Raw genomic sequence first — 23,478 nt, forward strand, 5'->3', positions numbered from 1 at the left:
TCAAGAATCACCAAAGAAGTCATTTCCAAATTCCATGGACAAGTGACACGCTTCTACCAAGAACAACCCTTCACAGAAAACAGCCAGGCTACCTACATGAAGGACAGCTGCAAATGAAACCAGAGTGCAGTCTGCTTGCTCTCATCCAGGTTGTACAATCACCTCAGACTAAAACAGAGTGAGTTTGGTTCTGGATGGTGATTAAGATAATAGATACAGATTTTCACAGAAGCCATAATAATAAGAAGAAACAAATCAAAAGCCACTGACACTACTCTCGACATTTATCTTTTGCTGCTTTGAACAAAAATTTACAACTAATGAATTTACACAAATGAAATACACCAAAAAACACATGAGAGGTAATCATCACGAGGACTTTACACGCAACTTGTCAGCAACATACAAAAGGTGACTGATATTAGTGGTGGGGTAATTCTGAAGCAGCTTGAGGTTAGAAGTGAAATCACCTGCTAACAGTCGCCGCCGAATGAGTATCAGCATTGCACAACAGATCCGAAGTAGAGTTTCCTGCCATGACAAGTTTCACACAAATAGTGCCAGTTAATTACTGCACAAATAAAAGTAAACATTGTATATCAAGCCCTAATAAATTAACATTCTATACATACTACATACCTGAGGACCCTCTGGGTCACTTAAAAGGGTGTCCCAAATGTGAAGACTATCCGAAAAATTGAATTCTTGAGTTAATAGAAGAGTTATCCATCTGAAGGCGTAAAACTGTGGATTAATCTGTAATTTGCAGATACAGTAGTACCACTATGAGTCGAGGAAGTGTCTCATATGTTTCAAATGAGAAGTCCTTTCAGTTTGGAAAACAAAAAGAAAAAAGAAAAATAAAGTGAGAGAGGAGGGAGAAAGTGCACAAAAATGCTTTACTGCTAATAGACAGTTTGGGTAGAATTCATATAACTCAAAGAAAATAAATCACCCTGTTTATTCACAGAAGAGAGTGAAATTCCACCCAAAAAATCATGGAAGCGAGAAAGTGCCCAGAATGCTTTAGTGCAAACGAGTAGTTTGGGTAGAATTCTTACTCCAGAGAGAAAATGAATCATCTATTTATTCATTAAGAGAGTGAATTCCATTCAAGGAAGGTGGAATTTCACTTTCTCCAGAAAATGTTATAGAGAGATGAGGTGATATTATGTCATCCTCAATCTCAACCTTAAATTTGAAATGGAATGGTAAGAGTCCTACCCTCTTCTTTTGTATTGTCTATTTAAGTACACGGACTATAACATAGAGAAATTAGATCACCATAGAAGGCACTTTCTCTATGTACAGATCACCATGCCATATCCCTCCTCCCAACACCCCCCCCCACCTCCTTCCCAAAAAAAGAAAAACTGAATATTTGATCTACTTGACTGTAGATATTCTGAACAGATCTCAAACCCCATACTCTTATCTTCCGCCAAAATATACCCAATCATTTATTTTGGTCAACTGCTTTCGTAACTGGGATGAGGAACAAGCCATTCTTACTTTGGTCGTAATTTCCAGATGACGCCAAAGCTCTTCATCGTGTTCTTTTAATATTTGCGATAATTTGGTAATTGTCGAGCGGATGCCCACAACACTGTTGTCAAGTTGTTGACAGAAATGATCTCGAAATCCACTTAACAACTCCACGAAGCAAAAAAATGAATCAGCTTCTGCAGAAGCCTGCAGAAAACATATGGCTTACTATAAGCAAATAAAGACGAGACATAGTAACAGGTATAGCACCAACAAAATTCATGACAAATACTTCTTATTTAATCTTCAAATAAATAACTTTTGCTGGGAAGTAATAAGAAACAACAAATACAGAGCTATTTTTCAGGATGTGAAAGAGCAATTTGGAATGTGACGATGACATCTTAATGTCCGTGGCGGGTGGATTCAATAAAGTAAAACTTAAAACCAAGCACTACTCTGGCACCTCTTTCCTTTCATTTCACTGTGGCAAGAAAATTCTGCTATAATATATTTAGTTAAATTAAAGGAATATATCCACATGGCTTTTCAAGCAATTTTCAGAAATTCTAAACCTTTCCAGCCAACTCTCTTGCAAAATGGGAAAGAGACAAGCAACATCGTTTAAACATTCCACACTCAGACAGATCATACTCTTGAAGAGATGAACTACACTATGAATACCTACAGTATGCAAATGTAGTAAAAAAAGACTCACCGCATTTTCCACCTCTGGATCATTCCTGAAGACATAGAACAGAGGAGCCAAAACTTCATTCATTCCTTGTACATATCTTATACCAGGATTTAGTTTTGCAAAAACTATTAAGATTTGTCTCAATGCTTCCTGCAGCACAAGTAATATATACAGGTTAACTAAATTAGTATCCAACTTCCCAGAAAAATCAATGGACGACTTGTTAAAGAAGAGAATATGTGATATAGAAGTTTTCTCTCTTGGCCCTTAAAGAGTAATTCTGGCAATATTATTACTGGTGTGTATCGAAAAATAAGATTCTTAACACTGATCAGTTGATCCATAGGGAGCAGATAATTGAATTTGTTACAAGTACCAATTTGCTTTAGATTGAATAAAAAATTCTTTTATAAATTGCCCATTTGCTTTTACTGTTTGGAGTGCAGGCTGCAGAAATTCAACAATTACTTTTGTTTTCCAGCTTCCTTTCTGGATTTTTTTTTGAAGAGTTCCTTTCTGGATTTGGTAGTTCAGTTTTCTAAAACATCTTTGCCAAATCCAGGAAAGATTTTATTTATGGCAGGTTGCTTTTGCAGCTCTTATTTGGGCCGTATAACAGGAATTGAATAATAGGACTTTTGATAACAAAAGACATTATGTGGATCGCATTACTGAGTGTTAATCCATTACATGCAGTTTTGAATAATTAAATTTCCTCATCTCCAACATATTCAAAGTGATATATGAAAAAAATGAGATTTGGGAGAAAATAGAAGAGAAAAGAGGAAAAAAGGAGACCTAGGAGAAGAGCAGCTTTGCTGCCTTGGAGAACATACAAGGAAAGCACCTCCTCCCTCTGTTTAATCAGGGTTTAAGTGATATTTTACAAAAGGATAAAAATGCCCCTCAATACTCAAAATTACGAATCTCCTAACATACATGTCTAAATTGAACGAAAATTGAACCATAAATAAAATAAGACATTGTCTATCTAACTGTCATACTATAAAAGAAAATTGCAATGAAATAAATGACCAAAATACCCCTGAATTGGTATTTTAACAACATAGTTAGATATCATTGGGCAGATATTGCTGCCTTCCCCTATTTTACAGTACCTTTGATGGTCTCATAGTCCCCTCTATAACAGGGGAGCATTAAGCTTAGTTTGAGGGGGAAACCAAAACACACGGGAGGTGGGAGAGTCTTTCCCAATGACAAAGGCATGGTTATTTAGGTTTACTCTGTACCCCATGTGCATAGTGATACTACAGAGGTAAAAGTTCTTGCTCTTCGTCAAAGTGCGAATTTTTCAACCAGTATTTTTCTTGCCCTTCAGTGATGGTGTTTTGACAATTATAATCAGTTGTTATCATCGAATAGAGAGGCTCATTGGAATCTGCTTAACTTTACAATGATGGTCGCTAGCTTTGTACTTTTTCAGCTGTTTCATGGTCACATGCTGAGCAGAAGATAATTGTATAACACTCTTTGGGTAAGTCTGGAGTTTCTCTTCATCACCTTGTAGGGGCAATCCCTTCCCAGTTGACATAGGCTGACTTTTTTTACGGTGAGTTAGGTATTGGCCTTTCTTGTTCTGTTTGTGTCTTCTCTTTTTTTTTTTTTTTAATAAAATTCTCATTTTAAACACAAAAAAAAAAAAAAAAAAAACGGAACATGAAATTGCAACAACTGATTTTGTTCTCGCAAGAAAGTATGAATGTCCAAGATAGATCAGGATGGATATTTTTGATTGTGGAAAAGAGATTGGAGCCTTCACATCATATCCTAGTTGAGGTATTTGACTGGAAATCATAACCTATAAGTTAATTTTAAAAGAATGCCAGGGCATAAGGAGTATGGCGAGTCTCCTCTCCCCCATATCACATGCTTGTGATTGTATAATAGGCCATGGAAGTTTCTCATACCATAGCAACTTGCCTCCAAGGATAGAGGGTACTGAAAAGCTTCCTTTTCATTGAAAAATATTAAATATTCCACCATAATAGCTTACTTTATAAATTCTTCTCTATTCAACAAATTACTCAACATATAGAGTAGCCTAAGAATATTGCTAAGTGAGGATCAGTTTTAAGCTTTTAGCCCTTGCCCTTTGATCCTGCAAGGTTAACCTTAGAGCACAAGAGCACTTAACAGAGAGGGACTTTTTGTTTTTTGAACGGCTACAGCCAAGGAACTTGTTGAGCCACACTTAACATAAAAACCAGATCTGGAGGTCCACTGTAGCCAAATCAAGAAATCTAAAGCATAAACTGGTTGCATTGGAGGTTTCACTTTTAGCTTCTGTTAAAACCCGACTCTCTGTCTTTGTTAAAAGTTTTGTATACTAGAAACGATTTCATGATTATATAAAGACTAATCACACCGAATAGCATCTTGCCCCTAGATGTTGCAAGGACGATCTAAGAGAGGTTAACAGCAATTGACTAGAGAAGGACTCGTTAAAAAAACAGATCTGGAGGCCTTTGTAGCCAAATCACAAAAACTAAAGCACATACCTGTAGCATTGCAGATTTTCCTTTTAAGCTAATTGTTAAAATGTGACTCTTTGTCTTCGTTATAAAATTTGCATACTAGAATCAATGTCATATGATGATAGACTAATTAGACCAAATAACATCCTTTGTTATCTTACCTGGTTAGATTTTGCAAAAGGCGTGTCACCACAGAAGAAATACATATCTGGATGTGTACGTTTCACATCCCGGTCAATCTGCTCAATGATCTCTGTATCCTGACAAAGGTTGTATATGACAGATTTAATATGACTCAAGATGCAGACAAAATGCAGAAGCAAATGCCTATACACCAAGCACATTTTTTTTTAAATGTTATACACCATGCACATATACTATGAAAATAAATGTAAATTCAGCATTTCATACAGCCAGACCTTTAGAGTTACTCAATTTGAATTTCTTTTGTTCTACTTAAAAACAAAAAACAAAAAAAATATAAAAAATAGTTTTAAAAAACAAGTTTTTTCAATGTTTCAATGGGAATCAGGCATCTACAAAACCATGAAGAAGGCTCTAACTGACCAACAGCAATGTACATATATCAAAAAGGAGCTCTAAAACATTATCAAGATATGTAATAATAATACCTGGAAAAATTGATTCCAGACGCTAGTTTTTCCAAGGCTTAAAGGATGCTCTCCATGAGTTATTCCTGATCTTGGCAGCACCCCACTTCTTTCACTTTTTGCTTCATTGATAGCAATGACATCAGACTTGTCCAGCTTCCTTGTAATCACTGACTGACTAACCGCCAGAAGCATTCAGAAGCCAAAAAGTAGACAAACTTGAACAATTAAATAAATTCATTGCTTCTTTTCAAACATAGGCCTCTTATTGCAGTTAATGAACTTGTCTCATACTTCATTAAAATGCCAAAGGACTTCATCTAGAAGAGGAAAGAAAATGGAAGATGGATGGAAGTACAGAGAGAAAAACCAAAATCTCTCTAGAAAGGAAGGTAAGGAACTATCACATGAACATCAGTCATATTTTAGCCACATTATCAGTTTTTTTTTCCGTGGAAAAATGAGAATCTTTCACTGAAGCAAGGAAAAGGGGAAAACAGCATAACAAGGCTGTCAAACTGAAAAAATACAAGATTATGCCAGGGATGATTCTGTCCAGTTCACACAAGATGTTGCTTCTCAGCCCCTTCCCCAGCAAAGAATTTGGCAAGCTATTAGCAGAACAAAGCAGATTATCAACTATTACTTCAGCTTCATTTCTAACATGGCAGCACTCATTAGCCTACTGGAGAAAATTAGAAAACACCCCCTCAGATGTACCAACGGCAAAGAGAGGCATGTTGAATAGACTTAGATGTCCAGACTCATATACGACTTCGTTGAACACCTTGTTTAGTGCTTATATATGATTCATTGTACATGTACATCTAATGGTGATTTTGTATGTTGTAATGCTTCTCTGTTATGTTAAAAGGAATGGCCAACTTCAAATATTCTTTAGGTCGAAAACTCTGAAAAAATGTATAGCTCCTCAATTGATTCTCAAACATAATGAATTCAACCTCCTTCATTAAGACACAAAGAAAAAAATGCTTGTTCCAGCAGAAGTATTTTTTGCAATATGAAGCAGTATAAGAAGCTTTCTCTCACTCAATCTAAGAAACCAACCCGAAGCTCAAAACTTTGTAACTATTGCTAAAATAAACCATTCTTTTCCTAGATTAGCTATTAAAATGGCCCAAAGGGGTGCCCCCACAACAAGCTAAACCACTATCTTTTTTCTATGAATTTCAATCACTTGCCAATCAATGCAGTTTATTTTTAAAATGGGTGTTTTTCTTTTTTTCCTGGATACACCAAGAAGAGGAAGCAGAACACATGAAGAAAGGGAAAATCCAAAGACAGAGAGAAGATTAAAAAATTAAACAGAGAGAAGATAAACAAAACCAAGTCAGCTATTACAATGAAAAATTGTACCAAATCAACTACATTTCTCGTTAACAGTTAAATGAATAAATGACAAAAGAAATTTTAAAACTCTGCCAATTCATATGAAGTAGTCATGCTGCACAAATTCCAACAACAAGAGAAGCACATCATCCAAAGCTCTCTTGACTAGCTGAAAGATGCCCAACAAGGTCAATGATCAGCTCATGTCTTTTCCTAATAAATTTGATAAGCAACATGCCTATAGCTATAATTTGTCCAAGTTCTTTAGGACTTCATCCCACTAGTTGACAAGTTCCATTTACAACTTCACCCGTAGTCAGCCAAATAAAGATCTGAAAATATCTCCCGTTACTTAGAAGTTGATTTAGAGAATGAGATATGATGAGAAAAACCTCTCTTATCATAGAAAGATTAAATTTAATAAGCATTTTATTTATCAAGTGCTTACCGGATTCACCAGCAACTCCTCCTTAAAAAGAGCATACTGAGATCGTTTTTTGGCCAACTCAGGTGCCCAGAGCTCTCGATTGGCAGGAAGATACCCTAAGAGAAGCTGCCATATAAGAAACAAATCAAGCACTGTTCAAATGAGAGTATACAAAAATAATTACAAGCATCTACAAACGATTATAGCACTTAAAACGAATTCGTGCAAGTTTTCTAATTTTTTTTCTAATGAAGGGTATGAAGATCCAACATCATATTTCAGTGCCTCTATAAGACTGAAGATCTAAGGATCTCAACCGTAAATTGCTGGTCCCATGCAGAAAGGGCACATGCACAGTATGGTTGTCAACCTAAGCACTTATGAAGGTTACTAAAAATACTTGAATTCAGTAAAAAATTGATGATGATGGTGGCTAGGGTTTTAGAAATCCTGCTGTCATGTAGCAGCCATAGTTATATATATGGAGGTGAGTTGCTTCTATCCACCCATGAAACACTATCTAACTTAATGAAATCATCCATATGTCAGGAAGTAAAGCAGGTTCCAAACACACAAACTGATTCTGCAGTCCACCACCAGCCATTCATATCAGCTGACAAACTCGGTTCTCATGAGCTAGCAACAAGAAAAAGGAAAAGGAGAAAAAAATAGAATAAGGGTGGAGAGGGGGGTGACGGAGAGAGAAATAGAGAGACGATGCCTATTTATCGTTTGGTAAAACAAAGTTATAAAAGAAGTGAAGCACTTGAAACCACAGGAAGATGTTGTATTAGAAACACAGAGCATAATATCAATTCAAAGACAAGAGTAGAAGAAATAAAACACCATTAAGAATCCAGTTAATATCCAGAAAAAAGCTTATGGACTCAAATCAAGTTCACTTCCACAAATCCTAATCATATAAACAAAAATAATACCTTCCAAACTGTAGGCCGTATTCCAGCACCATCCGGTATTCCCTGACAAGCCAATCTCCTCAACTCCTTCATATTCACAGCCTTTTTCGATAACTAACCCCAAAAGCACAAAACAATAATAAGTAAAATTAAATCATCAAAATCAACAACAATCAATTAACAAAGCAATGTAAGTTGAATTCGAGCTGGCAAAACCAAAAAGGAAACCACACAACTAACCTCGGCTAACAACTGAGCTTGCCGGGAAATATCTTCCGCCGAGACGATCGCAGAGTTCGAGTCAACAACATTCTCGCGATCTTCCTCCCTCGCTGGAGGCTCTTCCGGCGTGGCTACACGCGGAGGTTCTTGAACCGGATCCCGAGTGGGAAATTCGGGTTTCCGGGATTCCTCAGAGAGTTTTGTGGCGTAGCGGAGCAGCCGCTCGTCTTGATCGGGGTTGGACCAGATAGAGCTGTTGAGCCACTCGGGCACACGCTTCTTCATCATCTTCCTCGGATCGGTTACGGAATCGGTGAGAATCCTGCCATGAAATGGAGAGAGATACTTCGGCAGCGGGAGGCGGGTGGCGGGAGGGCTTCTAGAGAGACTGGAGCGGCAGCGATTTGCACAGACGCTGTCCGCAGAGGAGAAGAAATGCTGACTGCATATTCCCGATCAAAGGCATTTTGGTCATTTAAACTAATCGTTATACCAAGCTTTTTCGACTCGGCAAGGTTACCGAGTTAGGTCGGGGTGAATTGCTCCTAATGTTTTGGGCGATTTCCTCTAATGAGCCTGACTCCTGCTATAAACTCGGAAAATCTGACCCAGCTCAGATGAGTCCAACTCGCTTTACCAGGTACCTTTCTATATAAACTAAAAGACTATTGCCAACTACCATTTCTTTTTGTGTGACAACCAAGCATTGAACGTTTTTTACACTCATTAGAGGAAATCGCCCAAAACAATCGAGTCCAGGAAGTGCCGCCATATTAGTCACGCAAGAGGCGTTTTTTGTCACATGCACAGACTTAAAGCCCTTAACCCTCTTTCATTCTTATCCACCTCGATCCGAAAGCCAAAAACTAGTCTCGCTCGGTCTGCTTGAATCTGTTTCTGAGATCGGACTCGGGACTGGAAAAAGGAGCTTTTCCCTCTCTGCTTGTACCGCGAACCTTCCCTAGATTAGGGTCATTGCAGCCGCAATTTTGGTCTAGGGTTTGTTCGTTGTTATGTACGCCGATCGGGTTACTGCGGGGGGCAAAAGGTCTCTGAGAGAGCGTCTTGATGGTAATATGGAAGACGATCACGGCCGCTCTCTTCAGGTTCAGGGAAAGAGGTAGGGTTTCTATTTCCTTTATGCTTCGATGTTCAATGGCTTTTCAAATATTCATCGGAATCCGAGTTGAGTGTTAAGGATATTGGGGTGTGGCAAAAAACTTGAATCTTGGGACAAGATAATGATGTGATGTGAATGGCCTACCCTGCTTGTTAGGGCTGATGAGGCGGTCGGTTTATCTGCACGTTGATGGATGCTTTTAGTGACAAAGGGGAGCGTAGGAGTTCGTGACAAAGGTTGATAACACCGATACTGTTATTTGATTATTCCATCGAATTTTTTGTCACATCCGACTGATCCATACTGGATATATATGAGTTGGTTGGGGTCTTTCTGATTTTGTCTAGTCGGATGAAATAAAAATTTCATCATCAGAAAATGAGTACGTAAGACAGGAAATATTCATTGTTCTTGTCTTGGAGAGTGACCCAAGAGTCGACTTGATGAGTGGTTTTCTTAAGAGCACCTCCTAGACTTCTCGATTTGTTTGTTAAAGGAATGAAGAGACATAACCAAATAATTGAGAGCCATCACTTCACCTAAACTTTATCTTGATTGCCCTGGAGTTCGTGGGATTATTCTTTCATTTTTCCATTGATTCTAGAAATCTATCTGATATGCAGGCAACGGCAGATAGATGACAAGTGGGAACATGATCTTTTTGAAGACGATGAAAAATCACAAGTTTCAAGTACATAAAGTCTTGCTACTTATCAAGCTTTTTGATTTTTGTGAGTTTATTTCATTTTTTTTGTTATATTGTTGACTGTGTTGCTGGGTGTATCAAGATCCCAAAATTGGTTCTAAAGATCTGCGGTTAAAGCTCCTAAGAAAGGGGACACGACAAACATATCTGCGGGGAAGTGCTTCTCTTGGTGGAGGGCGTGATCTACGGGATAAGCTAGCAGGCATGATGCATCCACAACCAGCTAATGCTGATCCACCTAGGGCTAAGCCAGTGTCAGAGAGGGTTAGACCTGCCAAAAAAAGCATATCTGTTGATGCATCTGTCCCAGAAGTGAAACAGGTTGCTATTCCAACTTTTTTCTGAGATATAAGAAGGCAAATGGTTATTGCAAATAAATATATTCATTGTCTAGCACTATCATTAGAGCCTTGTGCCAACTCTATCATTTGCTAGTTTCATCTGTAATTGGTTTTATCTAGTTTTGCTTTACGAGTGTCATCTTCAACTCCCATTCATTACTTGCTTTACCCTTCCTAATATTGGCAAAACCTTTTCAACTGGTGCAAGTGGGGTCATCATCAAACTTGTCTCAACCATCTCGAACATCTTTTCTTTATAAAGTCCAAACCATTGATGTCTTGATTTGAGAATCTCTGGAGTTCATTGCTCTCTCTCTCTCTCTCTCTCTCTCTCCCTCCCCTTCCTCTCAAGTGGTAATTGATGTGTCAAATGAGGGTCTAAGGGGGAGTAGGTTGGTTATTTTCTTTATTTTTTCCCTAAATCAGGTGTGAAATTCTACAGGTTGATAAAACTACAATTGAGGGTTTGCTGCATTCTCTTGGGCTTGAGAAGTATCTGATTTCATTTCAAGCAGAGGAGGTACATAGTTTAAAGATGCTTATCCTTACCAGCAGAACTTGCATTTATCTAGCTATCTGATTAGTTTGACTTAGTGCAGTTTCTGTTTTAAACAGATTGATATGACAGCTCTTCTTCACATGAAAGATGAGGACCTTAAGGCTCTAGGAATTCCTATGGTACGTCTTACAAGCTCTTTTCTTGAATCAGATGAAGTTCGTGGATAAATTTGGTACAAAAAAGACAAACGAACAGGAACTTTCAAAAAAAAAAAAAAAGACAAAAAGACAAACAAAATGCGGAAATTAGAAGCTCGAGTTGAGTCATGCCTTACAGTATGTATTTTAGCATATTTATAAGCCTTTTTGTATAGTGGACACTCTAGCTCAAGAGGGTATGCAACATCTTGTTGTTCTTTGAATTTACAATTTTTGTTTTTTGAATAAAATCAATCATTATTAGCAACAGAATGTGAAGGCCTTGCCTTGTAGCAATCACATGTTTGTTTTGGCATCATCAGAAAGTCTGCTGCTTTACTTGAAGTTGGCTAAATATTGTAAAACATTCCAATTGAGATAGTTTCTTGTAGATAATTCACATGTTAGTAGTTGGCTTTAGTCCAATGTTTCTGAGCTACTGCCTTGATCTGCTTGTGATTTTTCATACCAAATGAATGTAGTTATCTGTGCTCAGGGAGGTCATGATTCTGCTGTCCTCTTGTACCTATTTTATTTGGTCGCTCCATTTTGATCCATCTCTTGGATTATTTGTGCTGCAAAAGTAGTAGCCTGGTTGATTTTCGAATATGGAAGGATATGCAGTCTCATAGCCATTCAAATAAATTACTTTTTACCCAACACCATGGGAGAGTTTGACTCAATAATGCTTTATTTTGGTCCTAGTTTATTCTGATCTGATACAGGAAATTCTATTGATTGTTCTCCTGCAACGGAATTCCTTTTTAGTTTTGGTTCTCTCTCTCTCTCTCTCTCTTTCTCTCTTTCTCTCTTTCTCTCTCTTGTGTGCGAGAATTGCATGTATTTCTCCAGTTGCAATGCATTTACCATCTGTCAAGTTTTAGTCTGAGTTAAGCTAGTTTGGTCAAGGGAAAAAGGATCTGTTTTTTTTAAATGTATGTTCTCCCTTTTATTTTGAAAAGATAAAAGGTTTTTATCGTGGCTTTCATTCCATTGGAGAAAATGTTATTTGATGATTTATGCAATGTTCTTACGATAAATACTGACATAAAATTCTGGTCGTCTGGATGTTTTGCAGGGTCCCAGGAAGAAAATATTGTTAGCATTGGATTCTAGGGTCTAGAAATTTCCGAAAACATCAGTGTGTTATTATTTTGCTTTGGAACTTGTCCATCCACATGTGACTCAGATTGATGGTCTTCTGTTTTTCAGCTAGTATGAGCCTCTGTAAGTTAAAAGTGTTTTTAATTTAGTTTTTGTTTTTTTTACTCATCTATGCTGAAAATGGCTTCAATGTAATCATGTGGCAGCACGTGCAGCTTCTCAGTTTTTTAGAGTATGAGGTAGAGATGAATGGTGACCTGTCTGGCTTTGAGACCTAAATCAATTTTCGCTCCCCCAGATGAAATGTGCTCATCTTGGTCAGTAGGATGCTACTGCATTATATTCTCAAGTTTCTAACATGCTTGATGAACCATTAGATGCCTACTTTATGTAATCGATTTGGTTGAAGCATAAACAAATGTCACGACTGCTGATGTTTCTAGTTTTGTTTTTTGGGGTCTCTGCCTAGTAAAGTTGGAGCGCAAGAAAAGAAAAGGGGACTAGGAAGTAACTCTTGATCACAAGAAATCTTTTGCTTCTTTTGCTCCACTACATAAGCGTCAACTACCCGAACTAGAAAGTGAAAAGTTTATTTTAGTATAATCTAGTTTAAGGAAATGTATTTGTGCTTTTGGTTGCTGTTAAATGGAAAGGTTTTAATTTACTTGTACTCAAAAGTTTGGGTGAAATTTATTTCCTTTGAGGTGAGATGAATGAATAATGATAACACTAGCTGAAATTCACGAGGCAGCGGATAAGGTTTAAAGGTTTGATCGTCTCCTCCTGGAAGGGCCTTTTTTTCCATCCAAGTCATGCATATTGAGAAAGCTTGTGCGGTGATTTGGGTTATTTGACTAGGCTGATGATGTCCATGGGAATGGCCTCTGGACGAAGTTGAATTCGTGTTCTCAGAGTTCGCATTACTTTGCGCTATGTACCTGCGGAAGTTTTTTTGTAGCACTCATATATTGATGCTCTTTGAATTGAAGTACTGAGGTTTGCATAAAGTCTTGATTGGTCATATGCAGTACGTTGCTTCTGTTTCCGTTTTGTCCAATTACCTGTATCAGTATTCTATTTTGTTTGTTTTTTGGCGGATTTTATTGATTGATATAACACAACAATATAATAGGAGACGAAAAGACAAACACATGATAAGGCCTTCCATAAAAAAACTGATAAGACTCTACTTAAACCAGAAAAGGGCCATGGAAGATTGCGATAGGATAGTGTTTACTTGCATTACAAAACCTTGAAGGAGATAAGGCCCTTTTCTCTCGGGAGTTTGATTCAATTTAAGGTTCTTTCGATCAAGAAAAATTGAAGATAATCAGTCTACTTCTATGACTACTACTGAACTGAATCCACAAGGGTTAGAATGCCAGTTTCCACCGGTACCTTCTTCGCCTTAAGTCGTGTTACATGAGCAAGATAGCGTTTTCTTGAGATTGCATCACGCTGTTGAAGTGCCCCGTGCATATTTATTCAGATATTCACTCCGACATCTCCGGTGAGACTCATCGGATTCTTTTCAGAAAATGAACCAGTACTAGCGAGAGATCACAGAGAATTATTCCATAGAGAGAAAATACATATAAACTGATGATTGTTTCCCTGTTAAATTGCACAAATGGTAATCTCTTATTTTTTCATGCCTGTTATGTTATAGGATTTAAGTCGAAACTGTAAAATTCAAAACATAAATATTCACTAATACACGCCGTCTGTGGGAATCGAACCCACGACCACATGGTTAAAAGCCATACGCTCTACCAGCTGAGCTAAGACGGCATATTTAAGAAATAAAGAGTGAATGTTATTATAAGACGGCAAATATAAGAAATACAGAGTAAATGTTGGTATTGAAATATGAGCATACCATTGTTAATGCGTTCCTCCAAGAGGGACGGGAACCGGTATTGGCGTACAAGTACAGGTATTAAAACTCCAAAAATGACTTAAAACTGCCTATCCAATTTCTTTAATAACGAAGGAGATTCTCAACTAATCCAATTAAAATTGGCTGCTATTGTACGAGAAGTCATTGCAGAAATTTCTGTTTCCTGTCTGGTCTCTTAACACACACAAGATTCAGATTAAAATGAAAATCCCCCCCCGCCCCCCCAAGATTTATAAGCCAAATTCCCCGGGGTTCGAGCCACCATTTGAGGAGCTGCGTGAGCTGTCAACAATCGAGAACGAACCCGTTCGGAGCCACGACGATGAGAGGACACGTCGCCGACGCGTAGACGCGAGCATTAACAAGAGCTGAGGGCATTCACGTCTTTTCACTTTGGCGATATCGGCGAAGTTCGTGGTCGGCGTTCTCTTCGTTTTCGTTTTCTCGACTACTGCTGACTTATGAATCGCCGTGTTTGGCTCAGCTCAGCAAAATACCTTTCTTTGGGCCCACGCCGAAAAGAACGCTACTATTAAAGACGACGGGCGAGAGAAGAAAGCAAAACCAAACATCCCACGTGTGCGAGAGAAAAACAACCAAACAAACGCAGCTCGTGCAGCGACGTGGGAATAAATCTGGAAAAGAAAATGAGTTTTGCCAAGCATTTGCCTAACGTCGGAAACGGATTGCGTGAATTTGTGATTCTGGCTGCCGTAGTAGTTAATTCAATTAGATGGCACGACTAACGCATGCGTTGGGAATTCAGAGGGTAGGGTTAGGTAATTCCTTCATTAGGACCATAACAATGTGTCTGGGACCGCATAGGAAGAGACACCAATTGGCAAAGGACGCGTTTTAGACGGCAACGGTGATTTCTAGTCGCGTCACCGAATAGCGGTGACGGCGAAGCGACGCGTCCACCGTCCCACTGGTCAACGAAATTACGGTATAGTCCGTCTCTTTTAGTTTAATTTATTGTTTTCTGTTTCTTTTTATTTTGACTTAAATGCCCTCGTATTCCTTGGAAAAGTCCTCTGTCCACATGTCCAACGATGGATCAGATACAACGGGCGGATTAGATGATCAGTCTGACGGTCTCCGGTTTGGTAGAATTATGACGAAAATGAAGAGGTCATTTTCGTCATAATAGTGCTAGGAATGGCAATTTTGTAAATGCACGTTTGAGTTGCGTTGGCTAATTTGCTTCCCGGTAAAGAACGCTGGCCACCGAACGCTCTTCGGATACCATTCGAGAAGTCAGAAGTCTGCAGTACTCCTCATCTTTTACGTCCGATGGACGCCAATAGCCCATCTCAATAATTTAATTTCTTAATTTTTTTATCTAAAACGTGGAGTATTAATTTAAAGTATGTGGGTATTTTAGTCAATATGAATGTGCGGCTTCTGAACTAAATAGCCGTTGGCTCACTCCAACGCTGCCTTCTTTATTGGCTTTTATTCGTTTCTCTCTTCTCTGAAACGTAATAACGATTGTGTCTTGGCGGATGATCCATGGCTGCGGGAATCGAGTTATCGGAGTCCGGCGTGGTCGCCGGTATAGCGTTGGAATTTCCGGGGATAGGTTCATCTTCTCCGGGGAAGGTGCCGAAGCGAATAAGGGAACGGCTTTTGGAGACGAAAACTCCTTTGAGTGCCGAAGATATCGAAACTAAGCTGAAGGAAGCCGATCTTCGGAGACAGGTAACTTCAATTAACCGTCGATGATCGAGTTCTAGTTGTTGATCTTTCTATCCTATAGCGTTTTGGTTCGTGGTTCGGTTTATTGTTTGTATCAATAATCTGACATGGCCGCATAAATTTTACCTTTTGTCTTTCTGAAATTGAACTCGTCTTTCAAGTTTTTCTGCCATCGAATTTCTTTAGGTGTTTCGTCTCCTTTCTAGAATATTTTAGGTAACAATTCTTATCTTCCGCATGTACTTTTTCGGGTCTCGGAGGGGGGATTAGATTCTCTTTCCATGTAGTATCAGGCGTATTCTTCTTCAATTTAAAACTTTGACTACTTGTTTTCTTGATTTTTTCTTCTTCTCTTTTTGCGCTGTTTTCTTCTCTTTGTTGCTATGCTCAGTTTTATTTTAAACTCTCAGTAGACTCTAGCAATTAGACCATTGGAAAATTAAAGTGCTTTGCTAAGGCCAGTGTTTTCTTCGTTCCGAGTTTGTCTTTGCAGTTTCGTTTTTATAAAGATCATTTTTTTCGCCTTTTCTCGCGCGGAGTAAGGCACAAAAATTAAAAATAAATCTTTTCTCTTCGAAGAAAAGAAAATGAAAAAAACGGAAACTAAATTCCTCTTCCTCCATCTTTTTTCCTTTACTTTCCTCGCACGTCGAGTCGTCGAAGTGGCTCCACGTGTTAAAAGCCGCAAGCTTAGCCCTCCAAGTCTGCAATTGCTTTTTGTTGATGCGTCGGATCTACGGTCTCGTGCGATTTGTAGCCCGGGAATTTCCGGTTCGATTTGTACGGCTGATATGCACTTCATCCTGCACAAGAAGGGCCCACCATTTTTTTCCTTTTGCATTTTAATGAACTATGTTGGACGAGTTGTTGGACGCAGGTGAACTGACCCAATAAATAAATAACCAGGGTTTGGGTGAACCCAGTTAAGGACTTGTTTATCCTGAGCCAACCCATTCCTGACCCAAACTCAACTCATTGCCCGTCTAAGTGATGTATTGTTATGTTATCATCATATATTTAAAAGCAGGACTAATATGACTGTGGGAGTTGATAGTTAAACTTGTGCCTCATCTCTTGGTTCACTAGGCTGCCCAACTAGAGAGCAAACACTTGATTGAGCTTCATCTGTTAAGAGGGTTTGGTCTTGCAATCATATTTGGAACATAATCCTGCTGCACTCTTGTTGGTCCTTATGCTTATTCACGCGTAACCAAGTATCAAACAGAAACTTGTATGTTACTATTTTTTACTTCCAGAAAAGGAATTCATGTGTAATATAGTTTACTCTCAGAAAAAAAGAAGTAACATTACTGGCTACGATATGTTCAATTATAAGATTGATTATAGGCATAATTGACCTTCTCACAAGACACTGCAACAGTTAGAGTGAAATATTCTCCATGTCAATTATCAATCAGCTAGATGGTTCTTGATATTTAATAATTATGAAATGTGATCCTCTGATAATTATTTGATTTTATCTTACTTTTGTTGTTAAACAAAAAGCCTAACATGATAAAGACACAAAGAGGAGGTTTGTATGCAATGAGGATAGGCAGGGGAAAACCACTAGGAGGACAATCAATATATTTTGACCTACCCAAAAGTTTTTGGCTCCGCCACTGAGGATAGAGAAGAGGTTGAATTTGCTAATAGAAGTTTCAAGGAAATGAAGGATTGATAGCAGTGAAGAATGATTTCCACCTTTGTTGCTCATGAGAGTAGTACTTTCAGTAGGATATTTAAGTCTGACAATTGCCTCGAAAGGTCCAGTAGACTGGTAGCCATATGAAATCCTAATGTTTTAAAAAAAAATTTAGAGCTTATTGGTGTTGTCAATATTTGTTTCTTGTTCAGTATATCTGAATCTCAGATTAGTTATTTCATCATTTTGCATCACAAGTTGAGCTTGTGGTCTAAAATTGCATGTGAATTATTTAAAAGCTATATATTTTGTCACTCCTATTCTGTGGAGTTATCACTAATAGGAGTTTTAAAAGTTGAAACGGAAACTCATGGAACTGACAGAAACCATGAAATGCATGCAGCAATTTCATGAGTGGTTATCAAGCAAGGCCCGTCCAAAGCCCAGGAGCCCTTCATGGTCCTCTCAAGATGAAGATCTCGGTCAACGCCTTGAAGCAAAACTTCATGCAGCTCAACAGAAAAGGTGTTTCATGCATTCAAGTTTGACTATTTTGTCTTGTCTTGTTGTTTTTTGTTCTTTTAAACATTGTTAATTTGATGACTTTGCCAATTATAATAATGGAGATCTCTAGGAATAAAATGTAAGTCAATCAGAAAGTACTCAGTATGAGATTTAAAGGATTATGAGTTTTTAAGGTCCTGTGTCTTAAGTGTCAAGTTGGTTTTGTTTTGCACTTCAGTTGTTTTTCCTTCCAAGGAACTGTGTAAATATATGCAAAGAAAATACATTTCTCTTTTCCAAAAAAAGAAAAAAAAAACACATCTGCATTTTCTAAAATGTTACTTTGGCATTCTCTCTTTCTCTCTACAAACGCACAGACACACATATTCCCTCACACACTCAATCATCATGAGCCCACTGATCTCAACCTTTGACACCGTTACTTGTTAAAGTTGACACTCAACATACTGGTTCAAGATTAGCATAATTCTGTTCTTGTTGTGTTTCTAAACAAAAATCTGTTCTTATTACCAAATATTCCTTAGTGTTAATTTTCTGCAGTTCATTATTTTTTTAATTCTAATAGTGCAGCTTTTCTTCCAACAACAGGTTGAGTATCTTGATGGAAGCTCAGATGAGGCTAGCTCGGCTGGATGAACTGCGAAAAGCTGCAAAGACTGGTGTAGAGATGCGATTCGAGAAGGAAAGAGAGGAGCTAGGCACCAAGGTAGAATCACGTGTGCAACAGGCTGAGCTGAACCGCATGCTTCTTCTTAAAGCTCATCGACAGAGGAAGGCTTTAGCTCAAGAGAGAACAGCAAAATCCCTGTCACAAAGGATGATTCAAGAGAAAAAGTACAAAGAGTGTATCTATGCTTCAATTTGTCAGAAGCGAGCCTCTGCAGAGGAGAAGCGGTTGGGATTATTAGAAGCTGAGAAGACACGGGCTCGTGCAAGAGTATTGCAGGTACGAAGAGTCGCTAAGTCAGTCAATCATCAAAGGGAGATTCAGAGGAGACGGATGAAAGACCGATTGGAAGATCGGCTTCAAAGGGTGAGTCTGAGAGTAAGCTTTTCATTGACTTATTTTATTTCTTTTTAGCATGCTTGTTATTATCTAGTGACGAGACTTTTATAATGAGCAGGCTAAGTGGCAAAGGGCAGAGTATTTGAGGCAGAGAGGAAGCCCTCATTGCTCTTCTCATAGTAAACGGAATAAGATGTACAGACATGCTGATTTTCTATCTAGAAAATTAGCCAGGTATGTTGGATAGGATTAAGTTTTAGCTTCTTTTTTTCCTTGGTTATGGCTTCCCTTTTAATTCTTTTCAATGTTTATTGAGGATCACATTGGTTTTCAGGTGCTGGAAGCAGTTCTTGAAATCAAGGAAGACTACCTTTGCATTAGCTAAAACATATGAGGCGTTAGAAATAAATGAAAATTCTGTTAAGTTAATGCCATTTGAGCTGCTTGCTGTCCGTATGGAATCAGTTCCTACCATTCAGGCAGTCAAGGCTTTGTTGGAACGCCTTGAAAACCGTTTCAAAGTCTCACAAACCAGTCCCGAGAATGTGGAAAACATCGATCATCTACTCAAACGTCTTGCTTCTCCTCCAAAACGAAGTAGAGTGGCTAGGAAAGGGCCTAGTAAAGACTCCAAAAGTTCTCAACCAAATAATTTAAGTAGATATCCAGCAAGATTGGTGTTATGTGCGTATATGATCCTGGGGCACCCTGATGCAGTTTTTAATGGGCAAGGAGAATGTGAGCGTGCACTTACAGAGGCTGCTCTTAACTTTATTAGAGAATTTGAATTGTTGATAAATATTATTTTGGAGGGTTCTTTAAGTAAGAGCAGCATGGGCCCGTCAAGACAATTGTCTGAAAGTGTAATGTTTGAAAACTTTCAGAAGTCATCCCCATTGCCTAGTCAAAGAACATTTAGATCCCAATTGGCTGTTTTTGATGCAACATGGAGCTCTTACTTGTACCGCTTTGTTGTTTGGAAAGTTAAGGATGCTAGGTCACTTGAAGAGGATTTGGTGAGAGCTGCGTGCCAACTTGAGCTTTCTATGATGCAAAAGTGCAAGATAACCCCCGAAGGGGAGAGCGGTGATCTCACTCATGATCTAAAGGCCATAAAAAAACAGGTAATGTATTATCAAATGCTTAAAATTCATGCTCAAAATATTTTTCTCTTTCTATGAAGTGAGGCTTATAGTATGCGCAGTGTTAAAAGCTTATTACTTGATGGCACATAAAAATAAATGTCTCCTCAATATTTTAGGTTTCAGAAGATCAGAAGTTGCTAAGGGAGAAGGTGCAGCACCTAAGTGGTAATGCTGGTGTTGAACGGATGGAATCTGCTCTTTCGGATACGCGGTCTAAATTCTTTGAAACACAAGAAAGTAGGTCCACATCAGTAATCACGCCTCCTAATTTGTCATGTTCTACATCAAGTTCGTCTATTGAGCCTGACTTGGAAGACAAAAAATTGGTTGAAGACATTGGCAAGTCAAGACGTGTGGTGCGGGCATTGTTTAAAGATGATTCTTCCCAACCCAAAGCTGGTCTCAGTACACCTGGAGAAAATGCAAACACTCATCCTCCTACAAGTGAAAGACTAATTACTGAAAACATTGTGCTTGTAAACGAAATTGTCCATGAGGGTCCTCAGGCTTTTGTTGATAATTTTAGTGACAGCAGCGATGTTCAGATTGATATCAAGGTAAGTTAATACGTAATATGGCCATCCAGTTTGATTTTGCTGTAATGTGAAGGATAACTAGTGAGAGTGGTCTCTCCAAGCATAACCTATTAATTCCTTAATGAAATGAATAAACTTGATAGCTAGGTTTTCCAAGAACCTGGCAAGTTGTTGTGATTGCCGTGTTTGTGATTTATCTTAACTTCTCTCTTGCAGGCAAAAATTAGGGAGACAATGGAGAGGGCCTTCTGGGATGGCATTATGGAATCTATTAAACTTGGGGAACTACCTGATTATGAGCGGATTGTCCAGCTTGTGAAGGAGATGAGGGATGAACTCCTTGAGATTGCTCCCCGGAGCTGGAAGCAGGATATTCAGGACACCATTGATATTGACATTTTCTCTCAGGTATCTTGCTAGTATTGCCATTCTGTTTTCTTTTAGCAGATTGGAACAACCAATTTGGAGAGCACAGTTATGTTAAAGACTTCTATTGATGGCATGATCCCTTCAGTCTGAAGTTCCATTTGTTAGTTGAGCATAGTTTTAGCCATTTCATTTAACTGTCTAATAGTCAAATATTGAGGAATCTGCTCATCAGTAGATGAACCATACTACTTAGGTTTATAGAGGATCATCTGCACAAGCTTCTGTTTCAGCTATGATGTACTGTTGTAGAAATGACTTGCATATTATTTACAATTTTTCTTAAATATTATTATTATTTGCACTAACACATTTTTTTCTTTTTTTGTTACAACTAGGTGCTTAAGTCTGGAGCCAGTGACACTGGTTATCTTGGTATGATACTGGAGTATGCCTTGGTCACGTTACAGAAGCTTTCTGCCCCTGCAAGAACCTCTGAAATGGAAGAAGTCCATAAGAACTTTTTAAATGAATTATCAGAAATAGTCATATCTGATGACAATTCAAATAATTCCTTTGTCATTGCAGCTATTAAGGCTCTGCGCTTTGTTTTAGAACAAACTCAGGTTTGGTTTTGCGCTTGTACTGTACAAATATTGTTAGATCGGGAAAAAAAAAATCTTGCTTTAAATCATTCAGTCCTTTCAACGATATGGTCTTGCAGATTCTGAAGCGTGAAATTAGTAAGGCGAGGATAAGAATGATGCAATCTTTCATAAAGGGTGCAGCTGGTTTTGAATATTTAAGGAAGGCTTTTGCTGACCGTTATGGACTACCCTCGGGTTGTCTGAGTTCTCTACCACAAACAGTGCAGTGGTTTGGCTCCATGAAGAACAGTGTACAGCATGACTGGCAACAGCATGTTGATTCTCTTTCTGATCTAATGTCAAGCCATGGGTCTCTTCCCTCCTCTTCTCAAGGTCTTCATCCTGCCATCTCCATTCGAGCCGGTGGTGCAGTTCCACTGGCATCAAACTGGAATACATCTGTTTCCCATCCCATGAGCATTGACACTGGTACTACAGATGGCCATTGCAAGTTTGTCTCTATCTTTATGTTAACATGAAGTGCAATCTCCAATTTAGCTGGTTACTTCTAAAAATGTGTTTTCTTATTTGTGAGTAGGTGATAGACATCCAGAATGTAAGGGGGAGAAGGTTGATTTATTTGTGCGGCTTGGTTTGTTGAAGCTGGCCTGTAGTGTTGAAGGCGTTACGGAGGAAAGTCTACCAGAGACTCTTAAGCTTAATGTTTTCAGATTGAGAGCTGTTCAAAGCCAACTTCAGAAAATCATTGTCATCTCTACGAGGTGCAATACTATCTCCACCATAAAACTTACAAATATCTGGACATAATCTATTTGTTCTTTTTGTCATTTTTGTTTGCATTATATATGACTCCCAAGAACCCGACTATTTCTGGCATTTTACAGCTTACTGGTCCTTCGACAACTCCTCAGTGAGAGCTCAAATCCCTTGGACATGGATACCATAATCTCTGAGTCTGCCCAAATGCTCCTTGAGCTCCTTGACAATTCCCCTGATGTGGGCATCGTTGAAATAATTGATGCAATCAGTAACCGGGCCTTTTCAGATGGGAGTGATGAAGGCACGGGTGGCATGGAAAGGCTCCGGTCAAGGAAAGAGATGATGGCAGGCCTATTGCTGAAGAGCCTGCGAGCTGAGGACGCTGTATTCTCAAAAGTGACTCAAGCTATCTGTGTAGCAGCACGAGGTGTTGTGCTTGGCGGAAGCTCAGCCCATGGACGGGAATTGGCGGAGAAAGCTTTGAGGCGAGTGGGGGCTGTTATTCTGGTAGACCGGTTGGTGGAGGCTGCCCAGGCACTGCTGAGGATGTCTGTAGTCTCTGTTCAGGTTCACAGGCAGTGGTATGCTTTTCTGATTGATAATGTATAACAAGAAGGCTTCCTTAAATTTCCCTTTACATAGAATAATTGATATATATATATATATATATGAATATTTGTTCATAGGTTGGTGTAAAGAGTCCTGTACTTTGGTGGGTAGAAAAAGTATTTGTAAATGTATCATGATTCATGAAAGTCATTGTTGAAAATGTATATAGCAATAAAAGTGCTTGAGAAGGTTGGTTGGTGAACCTTTTTTATTTTGTTTAATATTCACATAATTCTTTTCATCATCCCCACATCAGCCAGACAATATTCTTGCTAATTAAACGATGGGGACGATGACACTCATGTCGGAACATGGAATTTTAGCCGAAGATCTGAGGTGATCCGGAGTACTGGACAACCTTATAAGAGGCTGTCATCTTTGACTACGCCTCCAATTTTCCCCGTCTTCTGCACATTTTGAGCATTTCTCAGATACTATGTTTCAAGGTCTTCCTACTTTCCCTTGAGCTCACGAAAGTAAAATTTCAATCTACTGGCGACGAGGCCACGC

At 38.6% G+C, this 23,478-nt stretch overlaps 3 protein-coding genes and 1 non-coding gene across 6 annotated transcripts; 2 read left to right on the plus strand and 2 right to left on the minus strand.

The window, feature by feature from the left end:
- Positions 1-114: 114 nt before the first annotated feature.
- Positions 115-8,635, minus strand: LOC137943537 (uncharacterized). 2 transcript variants are annotated; one of them, XM_068789030.1, is made up of 9 exons: positions 8,223-8,635; positions 8,004-8,096; positions 7,087-7,191; positions 5,310-5,462; positions 4,839-4,937; positions 2,204-2,332; positions 1,513-1,692; positions 640-756; positions 115-531 (listed from the first exon to the last, which is right to left on the minus strand). In XM_068789030.1, exons 1-9 carry the CDS (start codon positions 8,490-8,492, stop codon positions 370-372), a joined length of 1,308 nt encoding a protein of 435 aa, XP_068645131.1. In that variant the 5' UTR covers positions 8,493-8,635; the 3' UTR covers positions 115-369. The 2 variants fall into 2 exon arrangements, with proteins under 2 accessions (XP_068645131.1, XP_068645133.1); XM_068789032.1 differs by lacking the exon at positions 115-531 and having other exon boundaries at positions 743-826.
- Positions 8,636-8,910: 275 nt separating this feature from the next.
- On the plus strand, positions 8,911-12,867 carry LOC137956869 (uncharacterized). 2 transcript variants are annotated; one of them, XR_011113279.1, is made up of 7 exons: positions 8,911-9,324; positions 9,948-10,015; positions 10,113-10,351; positions 10,814-10,891; positions 10,987-11,049; positions 12,146-12,294; positions 12,378-12,867. XR_011113279.1 is itself a non-coding variant. In XM_068804526.1 (6 exons), exons 1-6 carry the CDS (start codon positions 9,218-9,220, stop codon positions 12,188-12,190), a joined length of 600 nt encoding a protein of 199 aa, XP_068660627.1. In that variant the 5' UTR covers positions 8,911-9,217; the 3' UTR covers positions 12,191-12,401. The 2 variants fall into 2 exon arrangements, 1 of the variants encoding a protein (XP_068660627.1); XM_068804526.1 differs by having other exon boundaries at positions 12,146-12,401.
- Positions 12,868-13,889: 1,022 nt separating this feature from the next.
- On the minus strand, positions 13,890-13,962 carry TRNAK-UUU (transfer RNA lysine (anticodon UUU)). The gene has a single exon. It is a non-coding gene; the product is annotated as a tRNA-Lys (tRNA).
- Positions 13,963-15,544: 1,582 nt separating this feature from the next.
- Positions 15,545-23,162, plus strand: LOC137943545 (uncharacterized). Its single transcript, XM_068789035.1, has 11 exons — positions 15,545-15,772; positions 17,818-17,939; positions 18,528-18,972; positions 19,064-19,179; positions 19,280-20,069; positions 20,207-20,647; positions 20,843-21,034; positions 21,391-21,618; positions 21,717-22,068; positions 22,178-22,361; positions 22,485-23,162. Exons 1-11 carry the CDS (start codon positions 15,584-15,586, stop codon positions 22,966-22,968), a joined length of 3,543 nt encoding a protein of 1,180 aa, XP_068645136.1. The 5' UTR covers positions 15,545-15,583; the 3' UTR covers positions 22,969-23,162.
- The last annotated feature ends 316 nt before the right edge of the window (positions 23,163-23,478 follow it).

The sequence above is a fragment of the Aristolochia californica genome, unplaced genomic scaffold, assembly GCF_029961685.1.
Source record: "Aristolochia californica isolate CCGP_79_NKW_82.1479 unplaced genomic scaffold, dmAriCali1.0.hap1 SCAF_1, whole genome shotgun sequence".
Classification (NCBI taxonomy): Eukaryota; Viridiplantae; Streptophyta; class Magnoliopsida; order Piperales; family Aristolochiaceae; genus Aristolochia; species Aristolochia californica.